General features: G+C 39.7%; 2 protein-coding genes across 2 annotated transcripts; both read left to right on the top strand.

The window, feature by feature from the left end:
- Positions 1 to 3734: 3734 nt before the first annotated feature.
- On the top strand, positions 3735 to 4932 carry LOC104417548 (putative ubiquitin-conjugating enzyme E2 38). The gene is made up of 2 exons (XM_018860472.2): positions 3735 to 4225; positions 4389 to 4932. Exons 1-2 carry the CDS (start codon positions 3735 to 3737, stop codon positions 4930 to 4932), a joined length of 1035 nt encoding a protein of 344 aa, XP_018716017.2.
- Positions 4933 to 7625: 2693 nt separating this feature from the next.
- LOC104417549 (putative ubiquitin-conjugating enzyme E2 38) lies at positions 7626 to 9055 on the top strand. The gene is made up of 2 exons (XM_018860473.2): positions 7626 to 8128; positions 8293 to 9055. The coding sequence occupies exons 1-2, from the start codon at positions 7626 to 7628 to the stop codon at positions 9053 to 9055; spliced, it is 1266 nt and encodes a 421-aa protein (XP_018716018.2).
- The last annotated feature ends 14197 nt before the right edge of the window (positions 9056 to 23252 follow it).

Raw genomic sequence — 23252 nt, forward strand, 5'->3', positions numbered from 1 at the left:
TGAGGGAAGAAAAGGCGAGCGAGAACAAGCGGCGACACGGAGAGACACGTTTGGGCGCGTTTGGTAACGTTTACATTCTTTTTTTGTTAGGGAACGAAAAAAAAAAAAGTGTTTACATTCGGGGAATAATTTTTGAACAAAAGAACGCGTTTGGTAACGTTTGTTCCGGGAATAAAAAATGAATAAAAACACGTTTGGTAAATTTTATTCTTTTTTTGTTTCTTTTAATTTTTTAAACATTTTTATTTTATTTTTCATTTTTTCCTTTATTTTTTATTTTTTTATTTTTCGGCGGTCCCGGCCTCCGGCGACCGGCCGACGGGGCCGGCAGCCTCGTTGGATCAGGGCGAGCCCGAGCTCGCCCGGCCAAGGCGAGGCTCGGCGTTGCGCGCGGGTGAGGCCGAGCCTTGCCTTGGCCGGGCGAGCCCGAGCTCGCCCCCGGATCCGGCAAGGTCGCCGACCCTCGAGGGCGTCGCCGGCCCTCGACGGCCGGTCGCCGGCCATGGCCGAGGCCGGCGACCGGCGAAAGAAAAAAAGAAGAAAAAAAGAAGAAGAAAAGAAGAAGAGAAGAAGAAGAGAGAGATGAGAAAAACGTTTCTTCATTTTTGTTTCTGGAACAAAAAATAATAATTTGTTGTTTCTTTTTTTCTGTTCTTATTTTGTTCCGAAACAAAAAAAAAAAAAGAACAGAAACGCAACCAAACGCGTTTCTGTTCTTTTTTGTTCCGGAACAAAATCCGTACAGAAGTGTTCCAGAAACGTTTCTTTGGAACGTTTCCATGCACGCCCTTTGTTTTGAGAGAGAGATTCAATTGGAAGAGGATATAATATTAATGTCAAGTATAGAAAGGCGACGTCATAATCCGTGATAGACTTGTTAATTACTATCATTATTATAAACAAGCCATGTATGATTAATATTTTATTAAAAAAACACGGAGTACTTAGGACACATTTAAGTAAACATTTTTCCTCATAATTTGATATTTTAAGTGAGCTGACGAAAAATTTTGATACTAAAGTGGCATTGTATGAAAGTTGCGGCATTTCTAGTTTCTTTCTCTCGTGTATCATGTAAACATTTGTTTATTAAGTGATGTGTCGCATTTATCGACAACCCAAATGCAGTCAACCACCTGGAGAGCCGATGCAAAATTGTAGCATGAAGCGCGATAACAATCTGTCGCGATAATGGCGATTGTTCTGCAAGTCAGTCATGGTTGCGAGTCATCGCACATCCTTAGTATTACCGTACCCAGAGGGATTTGATATGTCGGGGCTCCACGGTTTTGTTTGTCATGCGGCAGGCATGATTTACCTCGAAGCATCGTCATTCATTCGGACTGAATCACACAAAATCCCGTCCATTCTCGTATTCTCCGGTTCGACCTTTTCTTTTGCGTGAGCCTATGTTGTCGGCTGTTTCTAAGACGGAGAGTGCATCAAACCAGCAAGAGCTCCCAAGTACCTCCCATCGTGTTAAATTTAGGTAATTATGCAATTAAAACTTGGGGGTTAATTAAGAAAGACGTGTCATTAATGAAGAGCACATCGAGTGATTATTTACTTTAAAATGATTAAATTTTGAGTTGGGATAAGAACATGTAATTTTCGCTACTAAAGTGGTTGATCATCTAAAACAAAAACACGGCGGATATTATTAGAAAGTGCAATAAAAAAGCTTAGGTTTTATAGGTGATGGATGATCCCGTATATATAATATAGTGTGTATTAGAGGGAGTATTTGGAAAAAGCCTTTGCATGAATATAACTGAACTTGGACAAAAGGGTTATAATGAAGTGCAAGTAGTATTTTGTAATTTATAATTGAAAAGTATGTTAGGAAGAAGCTTTGGTTTAAGGATGCATTTTTTTTTACGGAAAATGAGTGACTAGAAAAATATATTTTGAAAAATAATTATTTATATTGTTTAAAAAATTTAGTTGATAGAAAATGTTTTCATTATCGATTACAATCCATGCCCAACTATTTTCATGGGTGATGAAAAAAATTTCAATTTTATTTTTGTAAGAGATATAAGTGATTATTTTTTGAAAAATATTTTTTAAATTACTAATTTTTTGTTAAAGAAATGCATCATAAATGTCATTTGGCAAAGACTATACATTTCAAAAGTTATTTAATGTTTTTTATGTGATCAATTCAACCTTTTTTGGATATATGAGTATGTTCTGCTTCATTCAAACTCTAGGACGTAAAATTTAGGGATATTTTAAGAGGCAAGGGAAGAAAGACTTTCTTTCTAATTTGGGAGACAGGACGGACTGACATATTACGTATTTAAGCTCGGCGTCACTTTTTAGTTTGTTTTGAATGGGAATATGCAATGATCATAATATTTGCAATTTGGATGTTGAAACCAATATAAAAGAAACACATTAACAACTTTATGAATATTTGCTAAAAAAAAAAAAACAACTTTAATAAAAAATCACATTTCTTTTTTGGCTAAATAAACCAAATGGAAAAAAATCGCATTAAAGTGAATTCTTTCTCAATTAAAAAGAGAGTAATTTAGCAATAATATACACGGTCACATGTAACCCGAGAAAAGAAATAAACCCACGTACTTCTAAGTGAAATCTTTTTGAAGTTTTTTTTTGGTCGAAAAATCTTTTTGAAATTCACTTTGTGTAGAGTAGATAAAAAATTACGGTTGCGGATGGCATCCTTTATAGATTAAATCTATTAAGGCAGCTACTTTTCATTGTGTTGGTATGCTTATCCCGAAAATTTAGGGAAAAGAAAATCAACAAATATCTGGGAATTTTAATTTCCCTATTCATCATAGAAATATTTTTAATAAATTTCTAAAAAGATCAAATACAAGTTTCAATTTAAAAATCACCTCAATTATATATCCAAGGAGATTGACTATAATTGAATTTTGAACCCGAATCTCTAGGGTCCCCTAATTAATAACAGTAATTCAAGCAAATGCACCAAAAACATTCGAGGACATCAAATTTGAAAATAAACTACGATCACTGGAAACTAAGGGTTTGTATAACAACATTTCTGTTTCTTTGTTCTTTTGTTCTCATGAATAGAAAAAGAATAGGAATTCATTTAGTAACGTCAGTTAATTTTTTTTTTTCAAAAATAGAAAAGTGGTTAGGGAATAGATTTAGAATTGAAACAAGAAATAAAAAAAAAAAATTAACTTCTTGCTTTGAGGAAGAAATAAGTTATTCTCTCTTTTTTTAACTTCTTGCTTTGTTGTGGTAGATTACTTATTCATCCATCCACCAATCTATCCCAAATTGCTGATTAATCTTTTTTTACTATTTTATCGCAAAGTTCCAATTTGGTGTCTATCATGTGTTCAGGACCAAAAAAAAGAAAAAAACTTAGAAGTTTGCTATTTAAATAGCCAAAGTATCCAAAAACAAATATGTGATGTTTGTGTTGGTATCGTAATTATTTCGTCCGTCACTTAAATGCAGTTAAAATAAATGATAGTATCTTTTATTAAAGTTTCAAATTTAAAAAATAGACCACAATGCAAGTAAGATCACTTATCCAAACAAACATCGATCCCTCAAACTTCATCGTACAACCAAAATATTGTAAAATGTAATCCAGAAGCTGAAAAGTCAAATTCCCAAACCACTCCCAAATCGGCAATTTCCTCCTATAATCCTTCAGCTGTATCTCCTCCTCTTTCTCAGAGCTATACAGTCACTGGATATTTGGGTGAAAGCCAAGAAACATGCGGCGCCGAACCACGCCCTTCGCTTCTTCTTCCTCCTCTTCCGGTGGCAGTGGCGGCGGCGTCGTCTCGGCCCCTGCCGAGCCTGGCAGGGCGACGTCGGAGATCGAACAGATCGAGCCCTTCCCGCGCTTCGACGCGGTCTCCGACGACTCGGACCACTTCTACCGCAACCCCAGGCAAACCATCCCGGCCTCAACCCAGAAGAACATCATGCACGAGTGGAAGCTCCTGGAGCAGCACCTACCGGAGTCCATCACCGTGCGGGCCTACGAGAAGAGGATCGACCTCCTCCGGGCTGCCATCGTGGGTGCCGCCACGACGCCCTACCACGACGGCCTCTACTTCTTCGACATATCCTTCCCGCCCAATTACCCGGCGCAGCCGCCCCAGGTCCACTACCGGTCGTTCGGGTACCGGATCAACCCGAACCTCTACGCGAGCGGCGCCGTCTGCTTGAGCTTGCTCAATACGTGGGGCGGTAACTTTCTGTTCGCATTCACAGCACAATGCATGTCTATAAAAGCTTGTGTATTTCATCATTTTTTCCTTCTCTAATGACAATTATGAAGTAGAAACTCTCGTTTTCTAATTCGGAATGACTCTTATTTATCGAAGTTTTGGAATTTTGAATGTGTTAGGCATGAGGAAGAGCGAGAGATGGAACCCGAAGGAGTCGACAATCCTGCAGTTGCTGCTATCGATCCAGGCCCTCGTGCTCAACGAGAAACCCTACTACAACGAACCGGGCTCCGGCATCTTCAAAATTCTCGGACCGTACGGCGAGAAGAGCTCCTTCGCCTACAACGAGGCGACCTTCGTCCTCTCGTGCAAGTCCATGCTGCGCCTGCTCAGCCGGCCCCCGAGAGGGTTCGAGGTCCTCGTCGTGGGGCACTTCCGGGACAGGGCCCGCGCCATACTGCAGGCCTGCAGGGCGTACGCCGACGGGCGTGTCTGGGTCGGGTACTTCCTGGAGGGCAATCCGCCGCAGCAGGGTCCGTCGTCTAGAGTGGCGGTGTCGCAGAAGTTCAAGGAGTCCATGAGGAGCTTGTATCCGCAGCTATTCGAAGCGTTCAGCAAGGAAGGGGCTTCGCTGGCTGGTTTGCACAAAGAACTGAGCGGCGACCTACCTCTGGCGCCGGGGAAGAAGGGTTTATGGCCAATATCGTTGAAATGGCTAAGAACTTGTTGGAATTGAAATAGAATAGGAAATTGACAATTTGCCAAGTTATTTGATGGCGTACATTCCATTCTAGTCGGAGTGCATAAATAGAGGTATATTGATTTCTAGAGAGATTGAACGTGCGGTGTCGGTTACGTGATTGGCATAATCTATGTGATTAAATGGAAGGTTTGCGGCCGAGACATGGGATCGAATGTCCTAAGCCTGCTCTAATTAGTATCTAGTGCTTAGACATGGGTAGAATGCCGAGTTGAACTTTACTATGCTTTGTATGTACTTTTTAAGGGAAAAATGTCAAAAAAGTCTTGAATTTTTTATTAGTTTCAATTTAGTTTTAAACATTTTGATGTAACACCGATTCTTTCGTCTTGACTAACTTTGGTATTGCTGATGTGAATATCGGTCGATCTATGTGGTCGATCTATGTGGCACGATTAATGCTAATGTGAATAACTTTTAATTATTTATGATTTTTTTTATTTTTTTCTTTAATTTTCTTTTATTTCTCTTTCTTTTTCCCCCTTCTCCTTCCTTTAGTTGGAGCGGTTGGCTAGATACAAGGCCTACCAAGCCTTGACCTTGCTAGAGGCAGGGCCCTGACCTCGTCAGATTTGGTGAGATTGGGCCTCGTCTAGCCCTGACAATGCTCGTCCTCACCGGCCCTTGCCTTTAGCCGATCGAGGTCATATGAGGAAGGGAAAAGAAAAAAAAAACGATAAAAAGAGAATAAAAAGAAAAAAACGAAAAAGAAAGAAATAAAATACTTTTGAAAATTTATTAAAATATTATTAAAAGTTGGACAAGTCAGGCATTGGTTACATTGATGCTAGGGGTTGAAATTATTGTGTTGGTTTGATCTATAGAGGTTGAAATTATTGTGTTGATCTAATCTATAGCAAGTGTTGGTTTGGATTTGAGTTTTGGTTATCCATTTTGTGACTCGAATTCGATAAGCCCAATTTGGTATGGTTAACTTGATTTGTTTTAATGTGTTATCAGTGAGTTGAGAAAAAATAAAGCAAAAAAAAAAAAAAAAAAAAAAGGTCACAAATGGGCCAGTTTAATATATTAACCCATTTTCCAAAACTCATACCCAGACCCACTCAAGCTAAAAATTCCTCAGAAACAAAATGAATAAGAAAACTCGCCTGTTTTTTCTCGATAGACATAATTCTCATAACTTCATAGTTGAGTCTTGCGACGCTGCCTCCGTTGCTCTTCTTTGAGATGCTGACCGGGTTGAACTCGTCCTCCTCCAAGTTCATAAAGCCGAGACCAGACCGGCCTGGCTATTTTGATGCCGTTCTGCAGCTGATTCGATAGCATGGTTGGCCAGACTAGCCTTCAAATCCCTCGAACTCAAATCAAATCCCAACCTTGAATCCTAACTTGGAATCCAAAAATTTCCCTCTGGCACCAACCCCCAACACAAATCACGAACTCAAGGTGGATGGGGGAGGATCATGCCAAGTGGATAGCGCGACTAGGGATCGACGATTGAGTTCAACTCAATTAGGGCGAAAGCACGACGAATAGAGAGTACTTAAGAGGCTTAGAATCACCCCCGCACCGAGGGTCATTTTTACCGTCGGGACAGTATCAACGAGTGTGCATCTGAGGTTGACTTTGACCTGTAGCTAGTAATTGACTCTTAATTATAATGTTTATTGCTAAATGACAAATAATTTGCTTGAAATATTCTAACTCTTACTTTCACACTTTTGCCTTGTTTTCTTGCAGAGCGTGAAAATCAAAATCTATACTTAAAACTAAATTATTTCCATCTCAACCCCTTTAAGAATGTGAGAATTTGAATTCCTCATCTCTCCCCTTCCATATGAGAAGAATGGTCACTAGGGTAAACTGTGGTGGTTAATAACTTGTTTTGACCCATTTATGACCTATTTTTTTGGACTTTATTTTTTCTCAACCATTTAGAAAAATACGAGTTATCCATAAGAAATTGGGTTCATTAAATTTGAGTCTATGGAACTTGGGTGACGCACGGATCGATCGAGCGCATAAAAAAAGAAACTATGATAATCTCATTTCGAATATTGAAAAGATGGATGGCGAATCACCAAAATCTGATTATGGATTTCGATTTTTATTTGACCTTATCACGGTGGAATTTACTGATACACCCATCCATCTATTCATCTGTCTGTTATTATTCAATCGCAAAGTTCCAATTCAATATCTATCACGTTTTCATGAAAAAAAATCCTAGAATTTTGTTATTTATGAAAGCCAAATTATCCAAAAATAAATATTCGATGTTTCTCTTCGTATCGTAATTATTTCCTCCCTCACTTAAATGCGATTAAAATAAGTGAAGGTATCTTTTATCAAAGTTTCAAACTGAAAAAAAGTCCACAATGCAAGGAAGATCACATATCTAGACAAACATCAATCCCTCATGAATTTCATGGTAAAACCAAAATATCTGTAGAAAGTAGACCGCCCGTTATCAAATTCCTCAAATATACATGTTTTGTAAAATTTATCGTCTTTATATAATTGACATTATTCCAAAAAATATAGAATATTTTAAAAATCTAATCCAGAAGCTGAATATCAGATTCCTAAACCAACCCCAATTCGGCAATTCCTCCCGTAATCCTTCAGTTATATCTCCTCCCGCTCTTTCTCAGAGCTATACATACAGTCACTCGATATTTGGCCGAAACCCAAGAACCACCAAAATCATGTTAAGGAACAAGCGCCGCAAAACCCCGCCCCTCGCTCCTTCTTCTTCCTCCGCCTGCGGCGGTGGCGGCAGCAGCGTCTCAGACGTCGCCGAGCCCAATGGGGCGACGTCGGAGATCGAAGAGATCGAGCCCTTCCCGCGCTTCGACATTGTCGCAGACGACTCGGACCACTTCTACCGCAACTCCAGCCAGACCATCCCGGCCTCGACCCAGAAGAGGATCATGCACGAGTGGAAGCTCCTGGAGCAGCACCTGCCGGAGTCAATCACCGTGCGGGCCTACGAGAAGAAGGTTGGCCTCCTGCGGGCCGCCATCGTGGGCGCCGCCGCCACGCCCTACCACGACGGCCTCTACTTCTTCGACATATTTTTCCCTCCCAATTACCCGGCGAAGCCGCCTCAGGTCCACTACCTGTCGTTTGGGTACCGGATCAACCCGAACCTCTACACGAACGGCACCGTCTGCTTGAGCTTGCTCAATACGTGGAGCGGTAGCTTTCTGTTCGCATTCACAGCACAATGCATGTTCATAAAAGCTTATATATTTAATGAATTTTTTATTTCTCTAATGACAATTATGAAGTAGAAACTCTCGGTTTCTAATTCGGAATGAAACTTGTTTATCGAAATATAGGAATTTTGTATGTGTTAGGCAAGTGGAAGAGCGAGAGATGGAACCCGAAGGAGTCGACCATCCTGCAGGTGCTGCTGTCGATCCAAGCCCTCGTGCTCAACGAGCGACCCTTCTTCAACGAGCCCGCCTACGGCATCTTCATGTCCGGAACTTCCGCCGAGAAGTATTCCTTCGCCTACAACGAGGACGCCTTCGTCCTCTCGTGCAAGTCCATGCTGCACCTGCTCGCCAAGCCCCCGAGAGGGTTCGAGTTTTTTGTCGCGTGGCACTTCCGGGACCGGGCCCGCACCATACTCCGTGCCTGCGAGGCTTACGCCAGTGGGCGAGTCCGGGTTGGGTACTTCCAGGATGGGGCTCCCCCGGAGGGTCCGTCGTCTAAGGTGGCGGTGCCGCAAAAGTTCAAAGAGTCCATGAAGAGCTTGTATCCGCAGCTATTCAAAGCGTTCAGCAAAGAAGGAGCTTCGTTAGCTGGTTTGCGTGAAGAGCAGAGTTCGGGCCAGAAGGGCGGTGACCCGCTTCCGGTGCCAGAAAAGAAGGGTCTAGCGGACCAGAAGGGCGGCAACCTGCCTCCGGTGCCGGGAAAGAAGGGTCTAGCGGACCAGAAGGGTGGCAACCCGCTTCCGGTGCCGGGAAAGAAGGGTCTAGCGGACCAGAAGGGCGGTGACCTGCCTCCGGCCCTGGGAATGAATAGTTTAGTGGACCGGAAGGGCGGCAACCTGCCTCCGGTGCCGGGAAAGAAGGGTTTAGTGGTGAGTGTCCTCGGAACGGTTAAGAAGTTCTTGGGATTGAAATAGGATAGGAAATCGACAATTTGCAAAGTTATTTGATAGGGTACATTCCATTCTAGTCGTAGTGCACAAATAAAGGTACATTGATTTCTAGAGAGGTTGAACGTGCGGTGTCACTTATGTGATTTGCATAGTCTATGTGACTACATATGTGCACCGGCATTTATGGGTGAAGCGGCAATTCGGAGTAGTGAACTCGTAATTTGATTCCTGTTTTTGGGTTTGAATTAAATGGGAGGTTTGTGGCCGAGAAATGGAATCGAATGTCCTAGGCCCAATCTCGTTAGTGGCTCTTGGTTAGATATGAGTCCATGGACGTAATGGGATTACGAGTGAAACTTTACTATGCTTTATATCTACTCTTTTATAATTCAAATTATATATCTACGATCCGTATTAAAATACGGATCATTAGCATGACCTGTTGATGTTTTGCGTATCCTTTTGTTACGATTCAGTAATGGATACCGAGCTTCTCATTCAACATGGGCTTGACGTCGAACGTTTCAAGGCGAGCCAAACAACGAAAGGGGTCATATGAAAAAAAAAAAAAAAACAAACAACGAAACGGGTATAATCTGCAGAAGTGAAGTAATGGGTTTGATTTGACTTTTTTGATTTGAGATTTGTTCGATAATTGAACGAGTCAGACATCGGATTGCATAAATTGAGAAAAAAAGAAGGGAGTCCCATCACGACATAGTGAAAATGGAAGTACTAAGTAGAAAATTGCATAAATAGTAGGGGTGTGCAACGTAAACCGCCCGAACCGGGAACCGGCCGGACCGGACCGGACCGGTCGGTTTCGGGTGGTTCTAGAGGGTCTCGGTCCGGTCTTAGGTTCCTATTTTTGGAACCGGTGACCGGTTGGTCCGGTTCCCGGTTTGGGGGTCGGAACCGGACCGACCGGACCGACCGGACCGGACCGACCATATATATATATATATAAATATATTAATTTCTAAACTAATTTACAATACCCATTACCAGATTCATTTTTTCCTCAAAGATAATTCCTTTCTTGCGTTTCTTTACACTCTACAGTAAGCATCACATCAGTTTTTTTAATTTTACAATTCTTATTTTCCTTTTCCCTCTTGAAACTGAAACGGCTAAACCCCTCTCTTTATTTTTTTAAGTTTGTGCTCTCATATACAGTAACCATCACATCAACCTCCCTTTCCCCAAATTTTACAACCTAATTCAGCGGCAATTCCCACTGTCTTTCCCTCTCAAAACCGTAACCCTTCCCCTTGCTCGCTCGACGCCTTGCCCGACACCCCCAACGCCTCACCTCACGCCCCACTCACACCAACACTCGGCTCTCTTCCTCCGAGTGCCTCGGACGCTCAGCTCTCTTCCTCCTCGGAGTGCCTTGCCGCAACATCTCGCCTCCCACAGTCCGATTCCAACCAGAGGAGGAGGAAGGAGTCGATCGACTTCTGGAAGCTGTTGAAGGCCTCGACATCGACCGGGACGCTGCTGTTCTGGTACATGGCTATGAACCCGCTCGGGTCGAGCCAAGTGTAGACCGCACCGGCCCCGTCGACCACTTGCGCCTTCGCCTCCAGCGCCTTGTGCTCCCAATACATTTGGTCCAAATCACCGCCGAACTTCGCGTAGAGCGCGAACAAGTCAGTCCCCATGCGCATCGAGTAGAGCTCGTTCGACGACGTCAGCGACACGGCGGCCGTGAAGTTTTGGTTCTCCACGAGGGTGTCCGCTGGAAAGTCGAAGCTCTGCCACACAACGACAGGGGTCTCACTGCCGCCGTCACTCTGCTTCTAGACTTAAAGTCGCTGCCCCGTAGTCGTAGCCTCGCCCTATGCCTTGCTTCGATCAAGGTTCTTAAGCCTTGACGTCAACCCCGTGCCGTGGTTTCTCTGTCGTTTTTTCGAGAAGCCCCACTTCAATTCCTTGCTCTGTTCGTCCAAATGAGTGCCATGTCCGAAGACCCTTTGGGTTTTTAGAAAGTGGGTGCGTGAAAAGGTGCGGCCTTAGGAGGAGCTCCGAGGAGCTTCGTGACGCGCCGCCATCGCCACGCCGAACTCGGTGCCGAGCGAGGAGGCTTTCAAGAAGTTGGGGACCGGTGGGTTCTCGGAGAGCGAGGTTGACACGAGTGAGGATGAGGGCGGCTTCGTGTCGAGGGCAGCGAGACGAGAGTGTGAGCGAGGACGAGCTTGCTCTCTCAAGCTGGGTTTGCCTCGGAGGCTCGTGGAATCTCTTGAGAAACGTGGCATTACCCATCTCTTTCCCATTCAAGTATGCTTTATCCTTTGTTTCCTTCCCCGTGTTATCCAATATTCTCCTTCTCCACAAGTTGTGAAAATTTTAATTGCCAATTGATTGATTGATTCAAGGGCAATCCTATGATGGTCGGAATGAGTTTGGTTCCGAGGCGGTAAGGTTTATGTTATCATGTCGATCTCTCGATTTGTTGATGCGAATTGCGGATGGTATTTTGATTCAAGGATTTTGATTAGGAAATCGAATATACATCATTTAATTAAACTATGCATATGCATCTCTTTGCTTACTAAGTAAAACCCTAGTTGTTCTTTGATATTTCAAATTTGTGTGGATCTTTAGCTTATTTTTTTGTTTCATAATAGTGCAAGGACATAGGGTATGATGCAGAATTTTAATTTTTGTTTCCACAAAGTGGACGTTTATAATTTAATAGGGCGTCACTTTGTTGGTCACAAAGTGAATAAGAAAACTTGACCGGATCATAATCTCGTGCATTACTTTACTAGTAATTGCTATTTATTTTTTTTTGTTAAATGAAATGAAAATAAGTGATGGTTCATTGTAACCGGACCGGACCGGACTGGACCGGTTGGTCGGTCCGGTTCTCGGTTCCAAGATAGCCGGTCCGGTCCACGGTCCAGAAAAGTGGGAACCGGTCCTCCCGGTCCGGTTCCCGGTTCTTGGGTGGAACCGGACCGAACCGGGAACCGATCACCCCTAATAAATAGACATGGAATTGATATCGAGCCCTCTAGAGTAGGTTAAGGGGGAAGACTGGCCTCCTCTATGAAAGTCATTTCAAATTTAATGGCTCAAGATTATCTTAGACGTTTTATACAAGGGATGCTAGCTAAAAATATTGGCACTAGTATGAGATTGAGGAACACAATTTTCTTATATTTTATTTTTTGGTCAGTCTTACTCTACTCTTACATTAATATTCATTATTAGATTTTTGCCTTACAAGGAAACAATGCGTGGGAGTTGAAATTCACATTTGAAGTTAAATCGTTTCTATCCCAACCCTCGACAATCTTGATTAATTATATGACCAACCAGCAAGAATAAATCTAATATAAGGTGGTGGTCGGTCTTGTCTAGTTCATGCGCCCGCTGGGATTTTGTTCTTCGCTTGGAAACGTTTTCCGTGTATTGTTCGATTGCATGTGGATTTTGGTGCAAGTGCCGATTCAGGTCCCATTGGGAGTGAATGTAGGTCCTTATAGGTTTTGCAGAGTTCCCGCGAGTTAGCTTTTTAGCACATGGGCCTACATGTTTGGAGACAGGAGAGCCTATCGACATCGAGCTTCCCGTTATGTCTAGTTCATATCATGTAATGGTTACTTCGTAGATTTTGCTTATGTGCTTTCCGCTTAGGAATTTTCCCACGTCTTCAATTCTTATTTTGCATTTTCTATTTTCGATTAGTACGACGTTGCTCAGTGTCATCTCTTTACATTTAGGGCGCGTTTGGTAACGATTCTGTTCCCGGAGTAGATTCTGATCAGAATTGATTCTTTTTGATTATGTTCCCAGGAACTGATTCTGAGCAAAAGAACGCGTTTGGTAACGATTAAAATTTCTGATTCTAGAATAGAAAAAGAATAGAAATGCGTTTGGTAATTGCATACAATTTCTATTCCAATTCTTTTTTAATTACCTTTTTAGATAAATATAAATTTGATATTGAATTCTCATAAACCCCTCATTGATTAATTATATTTATACTAAGTAATAAAAATATTAACTAATCAATTTTTATTAAATAGTTAATAAAAACCATAGTATAAATTATACTAATATACCTAAAATATGTAATAAATATAAATACTAATATACCTAAATTATAAAGCAAAATTAAATATGTATTCTATATATAGCAAATATATATTTCAGAATAGGAGGAAATTAAAATAAACTATAGAAATAAAAAAATAGATAAAAATAAAAACGAAAATTGTTGTTATTTTAATTTTTTTCTTATTAGAATTTCAATATTATTTATATTTAAATAAGAGTTTTTTTTATCATGGTGATTTCTCATTTTCAATAAATATTTACATTTCTATGATTAAATATCTAATCCATTTTGAATTTAATATGGATGGATGTTAATTTTAATTTAACCAAGATTCCTCTCTCTCTCTCTCTCTCTCTCTCTCTCTCTCTCTCTCTCTCTCTCTCTCTCTCTCTCTCTCGCTCTATATATATATTCCCTTCCCCAAAACCGAACACCCAACGTTTAAAAAAATAAGTCTTCAAACCAACATGACTCTTTGAAACAAAAAAAAAAGACTTTAACAAGAAACTCATCACTACAACTTATCCATAAATGAATACTGAAGTAACTTAGTCCATTGTTCAACTTTGAAATATTGGCTTTGATAAGTCAATAATTAATAACAATATTACAAAATTCGAAAATATAAAGTTATGGAATCTCTGGCATATTGTAATCCCTTGCCATTTGATTTGTGATACTTCTCCGAATCATGTTTATCTCAATTGCTTGCTCATTTGATGTATCATCCACAACCTCCTCTTCTCTAGTTCCATATGGGTACTCCGGATCTCCATATCGGGAAAAGTTTTTGTCCATCCTATCTTGGTCACGAATATAATTATGAAGAGCACAACATGCAATTACAAGAAATGCTTGCTTTTTAATTGTAAATGGAGGCATGCGTCTCAAAATGGTGAAGCGATTCTTTAATACTCCAAATGACCTCTCAATGACATTTCTTAAAGAAGAATGTCTATGGTTGAATAATTCTTTTGTTGTCCTTGGCCGTCTTCCATTCCCCCTATAATCGTTCAGATGATATCGTTCTTTTTTAAACGGAGTTAAAAATCCCGGGAGTGCTGTATAACCAGAATCTACCACGTAGTATTTGCCTATCATGTATATATATATATAAATTAGTTATGATATGCAACGATGAAACAATCATAAAATGAATTTCTTATAAACAAATTAAATACTTGGTGGCGGTCGAGGAAATTGCAATTCAGGAGTCTCAAGTGCTGCCGAAAGCACTCGACAATCGTTGGCGATCCTTCCCACCCAGAATATATGAAAGTAAATTTCATATCAAACGAACAAATACATAACACATTCTGAGTAGTATTTCATTTTCTGCCTCTAAATGGGATTTGCTAAGACGTGGGGACGGTAGCATCTATATGGGTGCCATCAATAGTACCTACGCAATCCTGTGAATTTATTTAGAAAAAAAAATCACGTGAATTTATGAAAAGAGAAGATTATCAACTACATATATTTGATGATGCAAAATTGATATGAAAACTATACCTTGAAATAGGGTGCATGCTTGGGATTTATAAGAATTTCCGGTGGAACGATATCAAATGAAGGTGGTTTGATAACCTCTTTTGCAAGTTTTAGAACTGCTTTCAACACTAAATTAAAATACCTGCTGATTGTTTGTTCTGAACGTTGAAATCTCTCACATAAATCTCTAGTAGAGTTATTATGACCAACCAAAGATAAGAATATCCCAACTTGTTCATCTATCCTAACATACCGACTATCTTTCAACCAACCTCTTATCCTCATCAAATCACATAGGTTCAGAAAAACATGTCTCTCCATCCTGAATGCTTCATATATTCTATATGAATGTCCACAAACAATCTCTCTTATTCATTCCAGTCCCGATAGTTTGCTGTCCCTAATAGGTTCTCTCGTATGCATGGACATGTCCATCGCAACCATGCATGACCATGCTACCAATATATCAAGATTCTCGTCATCCAAGAATTGGTCAACTGATTCTACCTGCTCATTAGACATACTATTTGATCATTCTTTCATAGTACCTATATTATCACACAAATACAATAACATTAATAAAGAGAGATGAAAATAATCCAATAACAATCAACAATATAAGTTCTAAAGTAAAAGCAAATCAAATATAAAAATTTCAAACAATTCATCTTATCCATACAACCATAGGGTTTCCATAATTAAACACACAATCAAGTGAAACCACGTGCAATCCACAAAACACATCTCAACATCCACTAAAGAAATTGAAGAAGCCCATGTCTCCTTTCAGCTGGTGTTCTGACAAATGCCTCTCTCCATATGGCACTATTACATGCTCGTTCCACTGCCTTGTTGTAAAGATCTTGGTCCAAGTCATTCATATTAACAAGGATATCAATCACAACTGCTATAGAAAAGGGGTCTACAGGTGGTGGTGTCACAGGTGGTGGTGTCACTTGTGAGCCAATAGATCCACTCTCAGATTGACTTGACCTAGCTTTGAGCATGTCCTGTATAGCTTTGCATGTGTCTGCCATACTAAATGAGCTACTATTTCTTCTCCTCTTGACATTTGGAGTCCTATCCAACCTGTGCTGGTTATGAATGGGAGTTGAAGTATGGTCGGATGTAAAAACGTCATCATCAATGGGATGTTCACTTAAGTCTTCTAGATCACTGATTGCATTGCCACCACCATCACCTTCATTTGACACCGTCAAATCTTGGATATTTCCTATGGCATGATCTCCAGTAGCATATGTATCACCAAATACAATGCACAGTTGGGGATATTGAGGAAATCCATTCTTCTTGAATTTTGCCCACCCATTATTGGTCTGCAATTTTCACAATAATGAAAAATGTCAATAACATAATCAAATCTTCTAAAACTTACATCTATAATAATATCAAAATGATCGAAACTTAAAACATACCGTGATGTGAGACTCCCAAATACTCGGATCGTCGACAACAACTTTGTTATTCACATTATCCCAGCCAAAACCAGATTGTGAAATGAGCTTCTTAAAACTACCATACTGTCTTCTCAGTTTGTTCACCTTATTCTTCAACTGCAATAGGTTATATTGGTATCCTGACTGTTTAGTGAATTCTGCTCGTATGTTGTTCCACCCTGCTTTGTTAAAAGTAGAAGTTGTGCGATTTCCCTTTTGTACCTCCTCTACCAACAAACTTACAAACAAGTTGGTTAAAGGCTCGGTCCATTTTGCATTGAACATCTCTTTCTGGGATGCCATAATAACCTTGATTGAGTATCATATAAGTTAATTGAGATGAGACTTAAAACTATCATGGAAAATATAAACTTATGAGTCAATATGTACTATAGAGAGCTAAACGCAAATGGAGAGCTGATATTAGACTCATTACTTACTTCAAGCGCTGTGGTATCTCTTGGAGAAGTAGTAAGTGTGGCTTCAAAGTGGCTTCAAACTCTTGCAGCCTTTTCTGTAAAAGATCCCAATAGAAGAAAAGAATTTCAGTATTAACTCTAAGAATAACTTTTTCAAAGAAAGAATTCTGGTCAATGGTCATTAAAAATGAGAACACCACATCTAATCAAGAAAAAAATAAGAACTTGGTGAGAAATTATCAGTAGAGTATGAACTAGTACAAATTCTCTCCACCTCCGTTTCTTTTTCCTAGTTCAGCAACCCTATATGCCATTCACAGCATTGACAAACATAACACCAAGCAGAACTCGCAAGCTTGGAGCTATATCATTCACATATTGGACCATAACAACACCCTCTCCACGCCTTTCATCCTTAAAATCACTCCTCACCTCAAACGAAATTGCACGAACCCAACTAATCCCCGCACCGCACCAATCGATTCTAAGCAGAGACTCCCGACGGAACCAAATTGAATTCCCCACCCTAAAAAGCAAATGAAACCCAACCAATGCCTTCACCAAAGCACTTGACCACCGTGAACAGGGTCAAGGCATCACTGAAAAATCAGCGCATCAAAGAAAAAAAATAAGAACTTACTGTCTCATTATCAGTAGAGGATGAACTAGTACAATTTTTCTCTCCTTCGTTCCTTTTTCCTAGTTCAGCAACCCTATATGCCATTCACAGCATTGACAAACAGAACACCAAGCAAAACACGCGAGCTCGGAGCTATATCATTCACATTTTGGACCACAACAACACCCTCTCCATGCCTTTCATCCTCAAAATCACTCCTCACCCCAAACAAAACCGCACAAACCCAACTAATCCCTGCACCACACCAATCAATTCTGAGCAGAGACTCCCCATGGAACCAAATCGAATCCCCCACCCTAAAAAGCAAATGAAACCCAATCAATGCCTTCACCAAAGCACTCGACCACCGTGAACAGGGTCAAGGCATCACTGAAAAATCAGCGCATCAAAGAAAAAAAATAAGAACTTGCTGTTTCATTATCAGTAGAGGATGAACTAGTACATTTTTTCTCTCCTCCGTTTCTTTTTCCTAGTTCAGCAACCCTATATGCCATTCACAGCATTGACAAACAGAACACCAAGCAAAACACGCGAGCTCGGAGCTATATCATTCACATTTTGGACCACAACAGTACCCTCTCCACACCTTTCACCCTCAAAATCACTCCTCACCCCAAACAAAACCGCACGAACCCAATTAATCCCTGCACCGCACCAATCGATTATGAGCAGAGACTCCCCACGGAACCAAATCGAATCCCCCACCCTAAAAAGCAAATGAAACCTAATCAATGCCTTCACCAAAGCACTCGACCACCATGAACAGGGTCAAGGCATCACTGAAAAATCAGCGCATCAAAGCAAGGCAACCTAGAAGGCTGAGGGGTAGCTCGCCGAGCGACCCCCTGGGCCCGAATCGGCGGGCGCCAGCGTCGAGCTTGCCGAGGGGTTGCTCGCCGAGCAACCCCGGGCCCGAATCGGTTGGCGCCCGCCATGGCCGGCGATCGGCGCGGCGCCCGATTCGGGCCAAGGGGGTCGCTCGGTGAGTGACTCCTCGGCCAGATCGGCGGGGGCGCCCGCCGACTCGAGCCCGGTGGCGCTCCTGCCAACTGTTGCAGACGACAAACGACGGTGATGGTGAGCAAACCGTCACCCAGATCAGCCGACAATGACGCTAGCTGTGAGTGAAGGGAACTCACCTTGAACGAGCAACTTCAACGATGAAGAAGCAGTAGTCGCCGTCGCCGTTGTTGTGGAGAGAACGAACCAGAGAGAACGTCGAGCAAAAGAGAGAAGAAAAAGAAAGAGTTCGAACAGAGAGAAAACGTGGAGAAGGAGAGGGTACGTTGAGCAGAGGAGAGAGAGCCACTTTTTTGATTCTTTTTTCTGATTCAGAATCAAGAATCATATTTTTTTTTATTCTAAATTCTTGTCCAAAACTGATTCTGGGACCAAATTTGTTCCCGGGAACAAAAAAGTTACCAAACGCGATTCTGGGCCGAAACTGATTATGGGAACAAAGAATCAAAATTTGGCCCTGTTTGGATGGTTACCAAACAGGGCCTTATTCTCTCTGTGTCGGTGTCTCTTAGGGGTTGGGCATAAATTGTTGGAGTTTCAATGTGCATGGTGATTTGGTATCTATCCTGGTCCTTCCGTGTGGTTTGCAAGTAAACAAAACTCATCGTCCGCAATTGATGTGTTCCTTCATAGGCTGCACAACCTGAACTCATTGCACTTCAGAAGAGGCCATGCTTCCTTCTGGAAATGCAAGAGAGGTTAGTTCTGCAAAGCTTGTGCTGATTGTTGTAATTGACTGTCTTTGCAGTTCGAAGCTACTGATGCTTCTAAAGAATTAATCTTTTTGTGTGTGGAAATTCAGAGCGATTTCAGGGGAGAGGTGCCTTTGTTTGAACCTGTATTTCAAAGGTTATATTCCTACATATTCGATATGGAAGATAGTGGATCTTATGCTTCATAGATTAATAGACCTGCTCCGAATGCAACATCATTAGCTTTGATGAAGTATAGTCTCAAATTCAGTCTTGATTGTTGTTGACATAGTGAAGGTGCATACTTCATTCTAGGGATGATTTCATTTTTTTTAATCCCTTCAAGGAGTTTCCCTTTGAGTGTCTGGCTGAAAATTAGACTTCTCATAATAATCTGACATTGGATCTCATTTTGGACACGTGTCGTGAGCTGACCTTCTTTTTTGTTGCGTTGGCTAAATAAGATGCACGTTTTTTTTTCTCGTAATGTAGAGGAGAAGAGCCCAATTTAATTAAATAATAAAAAAAAAACGAAGGAACAAGGAAGGAGATTACATTTGCCACAACGACGAAGGGGCCGTCTAGGCTTGAATCTTGCCGTAACCGATCGAGCTGTAACTCATGTTAAACGAGTCGACTTACCATGGAGTTACATGTACTCGACTCGAAGTACTCCGACTCTTCTTTTTAACTTTGGAACAGCTTGAGCCGCTTGAATGATGATGGATCAAGTTGCCCCAATTTGAAAATTCTCAATTAGTTAGCTAATAAAATGCCCGAAATGCTTTAGTTATTATTTCCTTAGATTGTTGGCGAATTTAGGTTTTGTATGTTTCATAATCACCAAAGATTCAGCGCTAGGAGTTTGCGTGTGGATTAACCAAATTTACATTTTCATAATGTAATAAGTTTTGATGAAAAATTACCAAAAAAGTTCTAAATTTATTGTATGAAGCCAATTCAATTATAAATCTTTCAACTTAGTTTTAAATATTTTAATAACTTGTTAATATAATTATTCAATCAATTTTGACTGGCAATCGTTGACATGGACAACGGCCATTATATATAGATAATTTTTCTCTAATTTTTAAAAAAATTGGATTTTTAAATTTTTTTTTGTTATTGTTTTATCTTCACTGTGGTTGGTGACATAATGAATATAAAATAATAAAAAATAAACAATAAACAATAAACAATAAAAATAAAAATAAACAATTGAATTTTTTTGATAAAAAATTGTAAAAATTATCCACGTCAGTGTCGGTCATATCACGTAGGACAACTAAATATACATTAGAGATTTCTAGTCAATTGGTTGGAAAGACTATATTAGTAACTTATCAAATATTTATGATTCAATTGACAAAATTGAAAGATGTAGAACCTTTTGGTAATTATTCCATTTTAAAAGCATCAATACTCGATAGAGAGGAATGACAAGCTGCTTTCATTGCCTTTGATGCGTATTAGTCATAACTTTCTATGGTGGTGGTCGATGAAGGATACTTTTGGAGAAACTTTTTTTGTTTGTGCCTACTGTGTTTACAATAAAATTCGTTAGACAAGCTTCCTAAGCAATATCGGAAGTCGAGATCTAGCCCAGTTCAACCAAATTATAGTGAAAGAAAATATAAAGACTAATCGATTTAGCTCCATCACACACATGTACATTCACCCCACATGCACCTAAATAACAGTCATACCAAAAAAGAAAAAAGAAAAAAAGAAACTACCAATAGTGACCTCAATGTTACCAACGAGCAAGATATGGAGCTTTTCATGAATCGTGCATCCTCGGTCGGAGTGAAATGGCCTCGATTGTTCCCTCCAAAGCTTGCTCAATTCTTAATTAATCCCGGTCTTTTCGTTTTTTTTTTTTTTGTAATTTCTCCCAATGATTATCCTTCTCTTTTAACTCCACAAACTATGGGGGTGAGTTTTCTAAAACCCCAGATACCAAACAAAAAGAATAAAAGAAGAAGATTCATAATAATAAAAAGAAATAAATAAAAAGATTGGAAGGTGATAATCTTTAGAGTAATAAAGAGAGTAGCAACATATTATTTATAGAGCCTAAGTCCCTAAAAATCCCAAACTTTAAGTTCAATCTCAGATCTACCATAAACATTTTTTATTTTAATCTAAAAACAAAACCACTAACTTTTAATCCAATCCAAATCTACTCTGAATTTTCTTTATCTAAAAAAAATTCCCAATATTAGGCTTAATCCCAAATCTATCATGAATATTAAGGCTAGTGCAAATCTCCCCCTGTTAGCCTTTTGTCCAAAAATTGTCGTTAGTCATCCCTAATTTCTCTCATTTTCTTATCAAAGAATGATTTCATTTTAGAGATAATTTTCCACGTCATCTTACTGACATGGATTTGTCACCGATGTGGAAATACCACATTAAACAACTAATGGTGATTTTTAGATGGAGGGCTAATGGAGGCAGATTTGAGATTAAATTGAAAGTTGGTGTTTTTTTTTAGATAAAAAAATTCAAAACAGATTTGGGATTATAGTTAAAGTTGGTAATTTTATTTAGACAAATAAAAATTCGGGATAGATTTGGGATTGAACCTATAGTTTGGACTTTTTTTGATTAGATAAGAAAAAGTTCGGGCCAAAATAAAGACTGAACCTAAATTTTGAAGTTTTTCTTTAGACAAAAAGTTTGGGACATAATTGAGGTTATACCTAAAATTTGGGGTTTATTAGGAGATTAAGCCATATTTATGGTGGCTTGACTCCAACTAGACTTGTGTGATGGTCATGACTCATGATATGAATAAAACTATGGTTAAAAAAAAAAAAACTTCGTAATACATATGAATTATGCATCAATTAAAAGATGGGTGTTTTTTTTTTTTTTTTTTTTGAATCTCTAGAAAATAGGTGATTCATGTGCAAACACTTGGTATATTATAGCGATGCTTGAGAAATCAACATCGTCTCATTTACTTGACATAGGAAAGGACAAGGTGCTTTTAACTCCACATATTTTTCTCATCCAGCCTTCAATCAATCAATCAATCAATCAATCACTCAAGCACTCTCTCTCATAGAAGGTCGTTGGATCAATAATAGTCACCTAATTTCGTTTTGGTTTGTAGTCACCTAACCTTTTTTTGTCGGATAATCACCATACCAATTCTTTTATCCTTTCTAGTGTAATTCTCATCTCATTATTAAATTTTTGCTCTACCTCTTTTATAAATGGGAACCGAATCTTGTACTTGAAATTAAGCGTCCCCACTTTATTTAATTTCTCGACCATTGAGTAGCCAATGGCTACTTTTTCCATTAATGTTATGAGAGACGTGTTATGACTTTTACAATTAGCTTAAATGCCCGAGACTTTCATGGTAAACAAAATATTGATGCATAAGTTCGTGTATAGTTCTTTTATAATTTTGTAAATTTAGATAATACATCAAATTTTTGGCAGGAAAATAAGAAATAATTACCTTTTAAAAAGAACAAACATATATCCATTGTATTCATGTATAGCTTATTTTACAACAGGATTAATAATTATATAGTATTCACTAAATTTAGATATTACAATTGAATTGGGATAATTGTCCAAAAAATTCCAATTTCTAGTATGGCGATCAAGTCAAGCCTAAACTTTTCAACTATGTCAATTCAGATGTAAACCTTTTGGCGATTTGCCAATGTAATCATTTTGGTCAATTTTGTCCGGTCACCGATGTAAACGCCGGCCGTTTCCACATGGCACAATTGGCATTGATGTGGATATTTTTTTTCTTTCTAAAATTTATGATCAATATAATGTGAACTAGCCTCTTAAAGGTCTTTACAGTTGGGCCGGCGAATCACTAAGATCATGCTAGATTGCTAACTGCCAACTAAATAATAAAGTATGACAGCTTCCATTCTTTCTTCTTCCGATCCTATTCTTTCATTTTTTTTTTAAATTTATCAAATTAAGAATCCTCGCAACCAAACGTAATATAAAAGCATGAGTTGCCGCAACCGGAAGAGTATTCTTCCTGACTAGATTTGGTAGTGGCATGCATAAACTATAAACTTTTTTAAATGCGCAATCATCATTAAGCCAATACAGCTAGTTTTGTCGCGGTTGGTGTGTGCACGGACATGTCCTCTTCTTCTCTGGCAATGAAGTATCAAGTCGTAGTTGTTATCTCACTGGAGTTACACGGACTATATCACCTTCACTAGCATCAGGAGAGACATGTTTAGCATGATCGTGTGGCCCTGAGACGGACCTTTATCGCTATTATGAGCCCAAAAACACAGCGGGAATCACAAGTTGAAACAGATCTCTCTTTTTGTCCGTTTGTTCACGCGTGATAAACGGGAGAGACTAGGAATGAATGATGACGAATGACGTCGCATTCACAATGATGTTCGCAACGATGTCATCGGTCCCCTTATTGA

The sequence above is a fragment of the Eucalyptus grandis genome, chromosome 8, assembly GCF_016545825.1.
Source record: "Eucalyptus grandis isolate ANBG69807.140 chromosome 8, ASM1654582v1, whole genome shotgun sequence".
NCBI lineage: Eukaryota > Viridiplantae > Streptophyta > Magnoliopsida > Myrtales > Myrtaceae > Eucalyptus > Eucalyptus grandis.

Excerpts from the sequence above, each read along its gene's own strand:
- LOC104417548 (XM_018860472.2), top strand. The coding sequence starts at position 3,735 with ATGCGGCGCCGAACCACGCCCTTCGCTTCTTCTTCCTCCTCTTCCGGT. Across the intron at positions 4,226-4,388 it reads ACGTGGGGCGGTAACTTTCT|CGAGAGATGGAACCCGAAGG; the intron begins GTTCGCATTCAC and ends CATGAGGAAGAG.
- LOC104417549 (XM_018860473.2), top strand. The coding sequence starts at position 7,626 with ATGTTAAGGAACAAGCGCCGCAAAACCCCGCCCCTCGCTCCTTCTTCT. Across the intron at positions 8,129-8,292 it reads ACGTGGAGCGGTAGCTTTCT|CGAGAGATGGAACCCGAAGG; the intron begins GTTCGCATTCAC and ends CAAGTGGAAGAG.